Raw genomic sequence first — 14,108 nt, forward strand, 5'->3', positions numbered from 1 at the left:
GTTAAAAGGCAGAAAATACAATAAATATAAAGAAACACAGAAAATTGTCTCAACAGGAGGCAGAGCCTCCCTCCTGATACTAAACACTTCCCTTCCTTTGCCATGTTTCTTTGATCACACTAAATTGAAGGCAGGACATATAGATGCAGATGGTACCTTCCTTGTTGGCTCTCATGTTTTGCTTATTTTAACAGTTCTTGGTCTAATTGTAGTTGTTTCATTGCAAATATATTTGCAGCATTTCGTGTAGTGAATGACACTTGTTCAACATCGAGTATGTGTATACACAAAAAAGTGTAATCTTTTATGTCCTATGTTTGCCTTTATGCATACATTTAGTATATAATGAAGAATCAGGTGCCTACGATGAAAGTCTCACTTCAATGGCATTTACCTAAGATAGTGTTAAGAATGATGTTGTGTCACATTTGTTTCAGTAATTTGAGTGGTTTATTTTTTTTAATTAAAAAAATAGTACTGAAAATTTAACCCAGGGGCATTCTACATCCAAGCTATAACACCAGTCCTATTTATTTTTTATTTGAAAATAGGATCTCATTAAGTTATTGGATCTCACTAATTTGTTGAGGCTGGCCATGAACCTGTGATCCTCACGTCATAGCCTCCCAAATACTGGAATTGCAGGCATGTGCCACCATGCCTGGCCAATATGAGTGTTGAAATAAACAGTTGAAAAAGGCCGGTGTGGTGGCGCATGCTTGTAATCCCAGGACTTGGGATTATATTTAGGCTCTCAGCAATTTAGTGAGACCCTGTTTCCAAATAAAATGTAAAATATAAAATAGGTCTGAGAGTATAGCCTGGATGTAGAAAAATCCCTGGGTTCTACATCCAGGACCACACACACACACACACACACACACACACACACACACACACACACAATTAAACAGTTGAAAAATTTAACTAAGGAAGTCAGTAGATAAACAAAGAAAGAAAAAACCTTATCTACTGCTGCTGCTGAATTTAAAACCAGATTGCCAATTTATAAATGTAAAAAAGAAACCCTTATATTCTCTTAACAATATTATCATATGACAAAACCAAGTGAATTTAAAGTGTTGTAGGTGTGATATTTGTAAAGGAATAATAGACTTAGAAATTTTGATTTTATTTGTTATAATTTTAATTTTTATAAAAAAATCTGCCCTTTTGGAAACACATGGAAACCGAATAGCTAGTAAGAATAAATAACTGGAATGAAATCACTAGAAATTTTAAAGGAGCACACAAAACTATGTCCTACCAACCAGAGTCTGAGCTGATGCTAAGATGCTGACCTTCGTACCAACAGAGGTAGCCTTGAAAGGAGAAATTACCAGGAGATTGCCAATTGATAAGGATAACTAAACATTAAAGCATTTGGAATCCCTTTCCCAGATATACTGATAATTTGTTGTGTTTTATTTCTTCTCAATTTCCCCCCTATTCTTGTCTTTATACTTCTTCTAGAGGGCAATGTTTATGCATGGAACCAAAATGATCTCATTACATATTTTTTAAAAACTCTTCAAAATTAGCAATAATGGGAAACATTCCAAACCTTTCTATCCCCTAGCTCCCTTTTCATCTGTTTCATTCTCTCATTCTTCCCAATACAGGAAGCACCCACTGTCCAAGGCGCTTGCTTGTTTTTCAACGAAACATCTCTGTGCCTTCCATACTTATAACCACCATCACCCATCTTGGACCATCTGGCCACCATTTTGTTGAAGTTTTCAACTCCTCCAATAGTAACTTCCATATACCTCTGTTAGCACCTTCCTCTCGGTGTTATACTTTGTACCTTTTATAGTTCACCTCCGATAGTCTCTCTTAATTCCATGAGGAAAGGGGTAGTAACTTGCTCATTTTTGAAGTTTTTATTCTTGAAAGAGTGCCAAGAACATTGAAGGTACAGTACACATTTGAGGAGATTAGGGATAAGTTTGTCCTATGTCTGTGCCTTACTGAAATTGCTTGGCATTGGTTTCTGTTTGAAATATCTTGCTGAAATGTAAGTCCAAAAGAGTCATAGTAATAATTTGCTCCTATGTGGCTTTAACATTTCTCTGTGCATAGATTTTTTTGGGGGGAGTCTGAGGGTGGAATCCAGGGGCATTTGGCCTCTGTGCTACATCCCCACCCTCTTTTTTATTCTTTTTAATTTGAAACAGGGTCTCACTAAGTTGCGGAGGGTATCACTAAGTAGCCAAGGCTGTCTGCAAACCGCAATCCTCCTGTCTCAGACTCCCAAATGCTGGGACTGCAAGCGTACACCACCACGCCTGGCTCTCTGTGCATAGTTAATCATGGAAATAATGTAAACTACTGATTCTAAGAAACATTGCCAGAAAATCCACTGATTTTATTTAGAACATGTTTACAAATAAACATGTATTTTTAATGTTGTTATAGAAACACATTTATGTAGAAGAATATTTATCAGTTATATCTTCTATGTATTAAAATACTAAAAATATGTTTTCCATGTGAAATTTTCAGTTTTCCTCTCTTTTTGAAGGGTGTACATATAGAATAAATTACTAATCCATATTAAATTACTAATTTAAAAATTGTGGGATTATGAAGTTTCAAAAATTAAATATTGGATGTTAATAGTAATTGCTTTGCATTTTAAACCATATTCATCTTGACTTATTTACATCAAGATGAGAAAGAGGGTGTCGCCTGGATATTTTGATATCGGATACATTCTAGATATTTACCAAAATTATGGACAATAATATTTGTGACAGTTTCTCCTAACAACCTCAGATGTCTTGTTTGGGAACTTCAAGAATTTCTATGAGAGACATGAAGCCCATTGGGGCCACTTTAACAGTCCTATCTCGTGTGGCTTCTGCTAACTCAGTACATATCTTTATTGCCATCCTTTGCAAATTTTCCCTTGGCGAAGAACTTTAGGACCTTTTTATTGGCTTGAGAAATGCAGTTATTATTGTAGTTAACGTCAAAGAGATGTTTGTAAAATCTAGTTCCATCTAGTTACAAAACATCTCTTTTGATTTTTCTAGCCCTTTACATTTAATAAATTACCTACAAAATAAAAACCCAAATCCTGAAGGTTCACTTTCTCAGGAAGCATTTGGATCAATTTCAGTTCACCATTAACATTATCCCGAACTGTTCTATATTGGGCAAAAAATTGACAGGTATTAGGTGGGCTTTGTAGTTTGGACTGCTCAATAGTTGTTGTAGGGTAAAAATGAAAATTCAAGGGTGTGTGTGTGTGTGTGTGTGAGAGAGAGAGAGAGAGAGAGAGAGAGAGAGAGAGAGAGAGAGAGAGAAGAAGGGAGAGGAAGGGAGGGGAGGGGAAAGGAGGGGAAAGGAGAGGAGAGGAGAGGAGAGGAGAGGAGAGGAGAGGAGAGGAGAGGAGAGAGAGAAGGAAGAGAAAATGAAAGAATAAGCATGTAGATTGAGGGGGGATAGTTGACCAAATTGGAGGAGAAAATGGAAACAGTGCTTGTTGCTTTAGTAGGCCCTCAGGTTTTATCTTTGAATGTCTAGGGGTTTTCCCTCATTCAGCACTAAACTAATGAATAGCATCTGTAAAGAAATTTGTCAGACCTGGAGGTCATATCAGGAGTTACATAGGAAAATAGTAATGAACCCTAGGAAAATAAATAAGGATAAGTTCAGGAAACATAACTGAAACTGCAGCAGTGGTATAAATTGAATAATAAAACTCCTAGTCATATTTTGCCATAAATAGAGGTTTGGGTATTTGTCATTCACCTTATTTAAAATTCAGAAATATTAAAGGTACAGGGTTCTCTCATTACAGAAATAATAGAATTCCAGCTATTACTGAGTTAGGGTCATTTACATGGCTGTCGCATGCATTCTATCAGTAAGTGGAACATCTGTAAGAAATGTCCACCTGCTGATCTACTATTCCCACTCCATGCACATTTCAATGAACTGCACTTAATCATTTTAAGAATTCTTCTAATGAAGCCTTATCTAGATTAACATTTTAAGCACAAATACTTTTAGGCATTAAAACTCTCACAGTAAATGAAATTGCATTGTCTTGTTTACCCTTGTTGATTAATAAGCAATCTGTTAACTGTTAGAACAGTCCAATTGTGGCAGTAGAAGGAGATTAGCAATTCAGTGATGTTTGTGGATATAATCATCATTCCTCCTGAAGGCTTTGAATTAGAATATCACTTACACACTATCCGTAGGCAAAGAAAGGATATAATATTTTTCGACATGTGTACCCACTATTTTGCTTGAATCACTCAGTTTAGGGTCACTGCAGCAATACAAATGCTTCTGGGGGCAAAACGCTCTTTTTGATGCATGCATATCCTCCTGAAATGGTGTGACTGTTAAGAGAAACACAGCAACCAACAAATAGTGCAGTAATAATTCAATATATTCATTTCTTTTTTCCAGAACATTATTGTTTTGTTAATCAAGCTTCAGAAGAGAAATATTGATTATCTCTTTCAGATAGTAAGTTTTATAGTTAAACAAAACACTTTGTAATATTATCTAGTTATTTCTGGCCAGTAAAAAACTGGACATTTTCCTCTAAAGAATTCAAAGAAAATTTTTGAAATATTTTATTTTGGAGGATTTTTCTATCTTTTTTGTTTCCTTTGATCTTAAATCAAAGCATACCAATCAGTTTGCCTGGCATTCACGTGCCCTCAATGATTCATTTCATTAGGTTAGGAATTGGTAATTACCTAGTTGTCAAGTTGGGACCCAGAATCTTAGAGGAAGAAATCATTGAAAATGGGAAGAGGACTGGGGTGCGGCAGAATGCTCTAGCATTCGTCAGCTTTTTATGTGAGAGGCCTCCAATCTAAAGGAGACCCGAACCCTTCTTTTTGTGCTATTGTTTGTGCTGAGCATAATATTACAACTTGAAATCATGGTGGAAGAGAGTGTTTCATGTTGTAGGGAAGCCTGTCCTATAAACACTCATAGGTCGGTCTGTCTCTGTTGCAGTCCCTCTGTCGTGAAATCAAGCAGCGACGCCGAGGAGTGGCCTCTGTACTCCGATTATGCCAGCATCTCCTAGATGACCGGGAGACCTGCAATCTGAACGCAGACCACCAGCCCATGCAGCTGATCATTGTAAATCTCGAAAGAAGGTGGGAAGCCATTGTCATGCAAGCCGTCCAGTGGCAAACACGGCTACAAAAGAAGATGGGAACGGAATCTGTGAGTGATTTTTTTAAGTGTAATTGTCTCCAATTTTTTTTCAAACAAACAAAAAATAGGTTTTCCAGAGCTTGAAAAATGTGTTTGTGTTACAAGCCATTTTGCTAACTGAAGAGTTACCTATCCACTACATGAAACTCTGTTTGTCCTAACCCAGAGTTATTTTCCTTACTGAGATGCATGTTAGCATATCTTGCTTTTTCTAAGTTTCTTGCTTGATTTCAGTGTATTAATAGGATAACAGAGTACGGGGCACAGTGGTCAAACAACTCCTTACACTGCCTTTAAAAAAATTATATATTTATTTAACCTTACCCCTAAACCATTCATTCTTTTTTTAATTTTTTTTACTGGTACACTGTAATCATACATTTTAATAGGGTACAAGATGGTGGAGGCAGACATGCACACATCACTCATTCAGCCCTTCCCCAACTCCCACCCCATTCCCTCCCCCTTCACTACTTCTCTTTTTGGCTTAGTCATTGACTTTTTTTGTGTGTGTGTGGTACTGGAGGTGGAATCCAGGAGCTTTTCTACCTCCGGGCTATACCCCCAGACCTATTTTATATTTTATTTGGAACCAGGGTCTCACTAAGTTGCTGAGAGCCTTACTAAGTAGCTGAGCCTGGCTTCAAACCTGTGCGATCCTCCTGTCTCAGCCTCCCGAGCGTGGGGATTACAAGCATGCACTGCCACGCCCAGCTAGTGATTGACTTGGGTATGTTTGTGAATGTACATCTTGTACATTAGAGAGTTTCCCTCTCCCAACCATCCTCAGTTAGCTCGCCTTATTTTCTTTTTTGCTCATCTAAGGTTTCTCCTCCTTTGTCTCAATCATTTACCAACAATATTCATTATTTGTATGGTACTCTATGAATGTTTTGGTAGGAAATGACCTAATTCTCTGAGGTGATAGAGAACAGTGTATACGCTGTGCACATAATGTGATGAAATAACGTGCGCTGTCCACCTTTCCCTCACATGACACGAGTTAACACTAATTATTCGTACGCCAATCCCTATTTGTTCTACTTGTTCCTTCTGATAGCGTTGAATTGCTGAAAATTGGCAAGTTCATTCTCAGAGTTTTAATGAAGTATTCACAATGAGGATAGTGCTTTCTTTTAAAATTTTTTCAAGTTGAATACAGGTTCAAGCTGTTCCTAGCTGAAGAAAATATATAAGGCTAGAAGTTATTTTTTATAATAAAGAACATGCATTTATCTAGAAAACTTTCATATTCTAAAGAGAAAGAATTTATTGATAGAAGGTTGATATTACCCAAATGACATTGAAATCAGCACCTATTAGTTGAAGGGCCAATTTCATATCTCACCTAAGTAAATGAAATAAATATGCACAGAGAATGGAAAGTTTTTCTCATATATTTAGTTCTACATCTGGTTTTCCTTATATGTTTTTCAGTTCTATGCCTTTGATAAGTTCAGGATTCAAAACTGAAAAAGGCTAATATAAAAATTCCGCTACTGAAAAGTAGTTTTTTCCTATGAATTCTAATTTTAACAAAGCAGTATTTGCTTTATTTGCTAATGTGTGACACTGAGGACTCAGAACAAAAGGGACAATGAATCAGTAAGCCTTCTTGTTCTTTTTGCATCTATAGTGATGTTGAGCCAGGGGTGATTTTCTCTTCAACTGTTCTGTTTAATTGTTTTGAGCTAAAGTTGTTAAATTTCTTAAGACTTCAAAGTTATTACCAGTAATCAGAGTCTACATAATTGGATGTCTTTTCTTGAAATGACCTATTTGTTGTGAAGCTATTTAGATGGCATATTTTTCTTTTTCTTTTTCTTTTTTCTTTTTTGAGTATGTTTGGAAGGGCAGAAGGGGTTATCATTATTTTTCTATACTTTGAAGCCTATAAATGTGGTAGTGATGATAATTAGACTTGGACGAAAAATCAGCTTCAGTAGGAAAAATTCATACATTTTGGAATCATTCGAACTGACTTGGAGACAAATGTGGTGGTGCATGCATGCAATCCTAATGCTTGGGAGACTGAGAAAGGAGGATTTCAGGTTCAAGGTGAGCCTGAGCAACTTAGTGAGACCTTTAGAAACTTAATGACACCCTATTTCAAAATTAAAAAGGGCTGGGCTATAGTAGCTCAGACGTATAATGCCTCCAGGTTCAATCCCCAGAGGAAATATGTACATATACTGGTTTGGAAAAGACAATAATGGATTTCTTTAAGGATTTATCTGAATAATATGATAGGAGCTAGAGTAGATATCTCCATAATAAACATAGATTTTGGGTTATATCCCCTAGCTATCTATGTTAATGACAATTTTTAGCTTTGAGAAACCAGGGCTTCTTCTTAGAGACTCAAGATACTATACTGAGGTAAGTTTAAACTACAAAGAGCAAAAGAACCCCCCTTTTTCTTCCTCCTCTGTCTGCTGAATGTGTAGGGTATTTGTAATGTTGAGGTAACAAATAAGGTTTTCTGTGCTTTCAAAGGTTGAAAGTCACTCAGGAAAGGGATGGAAGAATAGGGAATGGAATAATGCCAACCTATACTTCTGTGTCTTCAGAATTTGTGATACCTTTGCACATATTAAGTCTTTGATAAATATTTGCTGAATGAATGAGTACATGCTTTTTTGATAATTTTTATTAAGGCATTTGGTTAGAGATACTGTACCTGTGTTAACTCTAAATTTTTATGTTTTCATAAAGTGCTCTAAGTATAGTTGTATTTCTATAAAATATTTTATTTTGTAAGTACATCAAGAAGATGACCTTTAGTCTTTCTTCTTCTGGGATAAGCCCCCCCACCCAACTCCCAGGTTTGTTTCCTTGCTTCAAGGAGACCTCCAGCTTCTGCATGGAATCTGGGGACACCAGCATGCTGTAGGGCAGGGTGGCAGAGAAGAGACGGCTACACAGGCAGGATTTACAGAGATATGCAGAGGAATCCTCCAGTCTTCAGCAGGAGGAGCCACCAGAAAGGATTAGAGGGGGCAATCTACAGGGCTTCTACAAGGCTAGGAAGAGTTCCCTTTCCCTCATCACTTACAGGGCCTGTGATTGAGTACTAAGTGGGATTTTACCTCAATAGTGGTGCAAAACTAGAATAAATACTGCTAGCATAAAAGCCAGACCTGAAAGGGTCAAACGGTTTCAAAGCAATTTAATTGCATTGGAGGACAGGCTAAAGAATATATAGCAATACAAATACCCAGTATCTAGCAACATAAAATTTAGTGTCTGGGAGCTTATCAGATGCTATTTTTATTTTTATTTTTATTTTTTTTATTTTTCAATTTTTTATTGGTGCACTGTATTCATACATCATATTGGGATACAAACTTTTGTAGACATACATGCACACATCACCCAGTCAGCCCCCACCCGATCCCCACCCCATTCTCTCCCCATCCCTCCCTCCCATGCTTGGCTTAGTGGTTGACATCTAGTATTATAGCAATTTATCCAAAATTAAAAATGATAATCTCACATAACAGTTTCATTTGTCTGATACCAAGCTTTTGATGACTTAAAGATAACATTTCAATATTTCTTTTTACTTTCTTTCTTACCAGAGAATATTTTTTTCTATTTTTTTTAGGTGAAACTATCATATATTTATATATTTATTTTTCAGAAAAAAACTCTATCCTAATATGGAATATGGACTCTAGATACCCAAAACGATCTTGAAAAAGAACAAAGCTAGAAGATATATATTTTCTGATTTCAAACCATATAAAGCTACAATAATTGAAACAGTGTAGTACTATTCTAAAGGCAGATATATAAACCATTGGAGTTAAATAAAAGCCTAGAGCTAAATTCTTCCCTATATTGTCAAGTTATTTTTGACAAGGTTTCCACGAACATTTGGTGGTAGAAATAATAATATTTTAACTAAATATTGTTGAAACATAATAATTACATGGAAAAGAATAAAGTTGGACCCTTACCTAATCCCATATACAAATATTAACTCAAAATAGATAAAAGACCAAAATATAAAACTTTTTTTTTTTATTCTACTGCTTATCACAAAACCTTTATTATTTTATAATAAAAAGGGATACATGGCAAGAATAGCAGAAAGACTAGTGGAGAAATTAAAGTTTGTTTTAGAACCATCTTTAGTCAGGAAGAATTCATTACAGACAGACAACTTAACACATGAGATACCTTAATTTTCTTTGGATCATTAGCTGTTTCAAGAATATTTAATTAAATAATTTTTGAAAAGTTATAAAAGTGTTTACCCTAAAATATAAAGTAAAATTTTCTGTTTTAAAAAATGTTGGTATGATGTGAATATTTTATTCTGTTTTAGACCCATTTTGCTAGTTTCTGGTTATACTTCCCATTACACAGTCATTACTCAGAGGGCAATTCCTTTTTTTTATTTTTTTGAAAGAACAAACTAAATTTGAAATTAGCACGAGAATGCTTTCCATACGTGCCCAGTCAATCTTGGTATAGATGCCATCAAGTATGCAAAGATTAACAGAATTTCAAATAGAAATTTTGGACAAGGAGCCAGGTGTGGTGGTGCACACTTATAATCGCAGTACTTGGGAGGCTGAGACAGGAGGATCACAGGTTCATGGCCAGCCTCGGCTACTTAGTGAGGCCCTCCACAACTTAGTGAGTCTCTGCTTCAAAATTAAAAAAAAATAGGGCTAGGGGTATAGCTTGGAGGTAGAATGCCCCTGGGTTTAATACCCAGTAACACGATAAATAAATAAGCAAATAATAAATAAATAAATTGGGGGCAAGCTCAATGACATAAAAACACTGAAATTAAAGTAGAACTAGATTTAGGACATTTTATCCTATGTTTACATCAACAGGACAGACAGTACATGTCAGGAGAAATGCTGTTAACAGTGTTTGCTAAGTTCAGTAATAAAATTAAAGATCTACAGTTAAATTAACTTTCATGAAATGAAACCACTGCTTTCTGATTTATCTTTAAGACCGGACACAACCCAAGTATCATACTTTCTGTCTTTAAACAAAAGGCCAATATCAATACAAATGCTACTACAACGAAGTAAACGCCTGGCTGTTTCAGGTTCCGCCACATAAAGTGTCGTGATACAGCTCCCCACAGCCGACTGCTGTATGTCTGTGAGAGGCTGGGGTGGAACCCAGGGCTTTGCGCATGCCAGGCAGGTGCTCTCCCGCTGAGCTCCAGCCTCAAACTTTAAAACACACATTTAAACAGTTTGAGCACTAAGCAAGTCATGAACTCAGGAGCACAGACTGAGAGTGGAAGAAGTATAGGTTCCCAAGACGATTTTGTATCCATAAACGTTAACAAATCGGGTTCATCACAACTATTAGCAATAAAATAGAATACTAGAACAGCTATTAATAACGTAAAGCATAGGGGCCCTTAGCACTGAGATCTACAGACACATCCGCATGTTTTGAGTGATCCCACAACACTTTAAGGATGAGTGTGCCTGCAGAACAGATGGCCATTTCTTAAGGACTGACCGACGAATTCACGAAGACAAAAACCCAGCTTCATAGCAGGTGCAGAGTTGCAGGTCTGTATTCTCAGTTCTTGGGTTCCAGCCGAACACCTCGAAACTCAGCCAGACGATAAATAATGAATCTCCACAGATAACCAATCTTAGCTGTCTGTTGGATGGAAACTCTTGTTTCTCTGGTTCTGGTGAGTGTTACCTATTTCTTCTTTGTAGTTAATCTCTTTGAGTATTTTCTCTAGCGCTGGTTTTGAAGACATAAATTCCTTCAGTTTCTGTTTGTCATGGAAGCTTCTTATTTCTCCATCTAATTTGATAGAAAGTTTTGCTGGATAGGAAATTTTTGGCTGGAAGTTGTTTTCTTTCAGAGTTTGGAATATGTTACTCCAAGCCCTTCTGGCTCTCATGACTTGGTTTGGGAAGTCTGGAGTGATTCTAATTGGCTTGCCTCTGAATGCCACTTGGCCCTTTGTTTTTGTTGCCTTTAAGATGCTCTGATTGGATTCCACATTGGTCATTTTGACAATTATGTGGCGTGGGGATCCTCTTCTCGGATCCTGTCTAAAGGGAGTTCTATAAGTTTCCTGGACCTGTTTATCAACCTCTTGCTCTATGTTTGGAAAATTTTCTGCTATTACTTCCTTGAAGAGATTGTTGATCCCTTTGGTTTCACTTTCTTTTCCCTCCTCTATTCCAATTATTCTTAGGTTAGCTCTCTTAAAATGGGCCCATATTTCTTCAATGTCAGATTCCTGCTATCGGATATTTTTTCCTAGATTAGAAACTATGCATTCATTTTTGGAATGATCATCTTCTAAGAGCGAGATTCTGTTCTCCATGTGGTCTAATCGGTTGTTTGTGCTTTGAATTGAGGCCTTTACTTCATTAATTACATCCTTTATCTCTTTTTGGCTCTCTCTGAGTTCTTTTTGAAGCACCTCTATTATTTCTACAGTTATTTCCCTGATTTGATCTTCTAGAAATCTCTGATTTTCTGTTTTATCGGGTTCTGATGTTGTGGGGTTGTGGGCATTTATTGCTCCAGTGTTATTCCTCTTTCCCATGATTTCGGAAATTTGTGCCTTCTCTGGGTTCTTCCCTTGGGTCACTATGACTTCACTTAAGGTGTTCTGGATCTTGAGTCAGTAGTATCTCAGACCTCACTACTCCTTTACTGGGTTGTATCAGAGTCTCCGACCCAGAGAGTCGATAGAGGCTGCTTTAGACTGTGGGGGGTGCCAGGTTGCACGTTCTCCTATGGTGTGATATCTCTGCCACCGCCCCTCCCCCACTGGGTCAAGTCCCAGGGAGTACAGTACTGGGATTTCTCCTCTGTGGCCCGCAATTTGACTCACTGTTCTTGAGTACGCAGATGTAGCTGTACTGGATTCAGTTGAATTCTCTGCTGCTGCCGCTGGTGGCAATATGGCGCCACTGCTATGCCCTCGGCTGTGAGGCTGGTGTGTTTCTTCTTGGTTTTGATTTCCACTCTGAATCCCTGCAGCGTGTGCTGAGCTCAGCCACTGGGAGCTTTAGATTTTACCTGCGGGGAGAAATCCCGCCTGGCTGTTCCGCAGCGGTTCACCTCGGCTTGCTGTAGCCGTCCAGTGAATTTGCCGCTGCCCCTGGCAGTATGACGCTGCTGCCACGTCCTCTTGCGTGAGGCCGGTGTATCTCCTCTGTGGCTCTGAGCTCTGTTCTCAGTCCACTTTCTCTCTGGAGCCTGGTGATTTTTTTGTTTCTCTGGTGATGGTGTTTTCTGGCTATGAAAGGCGCTGATTTTGTGGTAATGGAGATTGGTTGTTAGCGGGGCTCTTAAGTCCCGCTTTTCTCGGTCGCCATCTTCCCGGAAGTCTCAGACGCTATTTTTAAAGAAGCAGTAAAATTCAGCTGATGAAGAGAAAAAATATCAATCAATATAAACAAATCTATAAATGATATAAATGATAAAATTAGTAGATAAGAACATTCAGTTATTATACTTGCATTCGGTATGTTCAAGATGCTATAAAATGGTAGGTATCATAGGTAAAAACATTGAAAATTTCTCTCTGAAATAAAATTTCTAAAGATAAAAATTATAATTAGTGAGATAGAAAATGTGCTGGAGCCCAGTGTGGAGGTGCATACCTGTAATCCTAGTGACTTGGAAGGCTGAAACAGGAGGATCATGGCTTTAAGGCAGCCTTGGCAACTTAGTGAGACCTATCTCAAATACAAAATATAAAGGGCTAGAGGTGAAGGTCAAGGGTAGAGGGCCCATAGGTTCAAGTCACAGTATTTCCTTTCCCCCCAAAAAAAACCAATAAAACAAAAATACTGGATAGGATTGCCAGCCAATTAAACATCACAAGAGAAATAAGTCATAAATCTGAAATTATGGTAGTAGTCTCTTTCTAAAATTAAACAGAAAAAGACAAAGCAAAATAAAACCAGAGCATCAGTAATAGGCGAGATAACTTCAATCAGCCTAATATGTACATAATTAGAAGCCTTTAAACAAAGCAGAGGCAGTTTTGGAGAAAGAATGTCCAAAATTTCCAGGTTTGAGGAATACTACACACTGTTACATGCAATAACCTCAACCAACTTCAAGCATAATAAATGGAGAAAACACACTAATGGACATCATAATAAAGTGGATTAAAATCAGTGATATAAGAATACCTCCAAAGTAGCCGGGCGTGGTGGCACACGCTTGTAATCCCCACGCTTGGGAGGCAGACACAGGAGGATCGTGCAGGTTCGAAGCCAGCCGCGCGCGCTGGCTTAGGAGACCCTGTTTCCAAATAAAAAAATATAAAAATTGGTCTGGGAGTGTAGCCTGAAGATAGAAGGGCTTCCAGGAACCCCAGTACCACCAAAAAAAAAAAAAAAAAAGAAGAATACCTCCAAAGTGTCCAGAGGAGAAAGTACACATTATTTATAGAATAAAAAGAGGGGTCTATTATGTGTTATCTGATAACACATAATGTCAGTGGATAGTTGATCAGCATCTTTAAATTATTGAAAAAATACAGCAGGTGTGGTGGCTCACACTTGTAATCCCAGTACATGGGAGGCTGAAACAGGAGGATCACGGGTTTAAAGCTTGCCTCAGCAACTTAGAGAGGCCCTTCGCAATTTAGTGAGACCATGTTTCCAAAATAAAATAAATAGGTCTGGGGCTTCATCCCCAGGACCACAAAAATAAATAAACAATCCAGAAATCTATACAAATACAAAATATCATTCAAAAAGGAAGACAAAAATAAAAATATTTAAGAACGCCGAAAATACTTACCAGGAATAGATCTGTGCTATAAGATTTTTTAAAGATGGTCCTCAATCAAAACGGAAATATCAGAATAAATCCTGGATATGCACAAAGGAATAAAGGACACTGGAAATGGTAACTATGTGGGCTAATGAGAA

At 37.4% G+C, this 14,108-nt stretch overlaps 1 protein-coding gene across 1 annotated transcript in view; it reads left to right on the top strand.

Moving 5' to 3' along the window:
* The window catches only part of AKAP6 (A-kinase anchoring protein 6), a gene marked incomplete at its 3' end in the record, with an annotated part of 393,582 nt that overhangs the window by 333,720 nt on the left and 45,754 nt on the right, over positions 1–14,108 (top strand). The window contains exon 11 of the mRNA XM_080707612.1: positions 4,990–5,205. Within this exon, the coding sequence (XP_080563738.1) occupies positions 4,990–5,205 (216 nt within the window). The remainder of the gene's footprint in view (positions 1–4,989; positions 5,206–14,108) is intronic.

This window comes from Muscardinus avellanarius, assembly GCF_963383645.1.
Source record: "Muscardinus avellanarius genome assembly, chromosome: 12".
In the NCBI taxonomy this organism is placed as follows: domain Eukaryota; kingdom Metazoa; phylum Chordata; class Mammalia; order Rodentia; family Gliridae; genus Muscardinus; species Muscardinus avellanarius.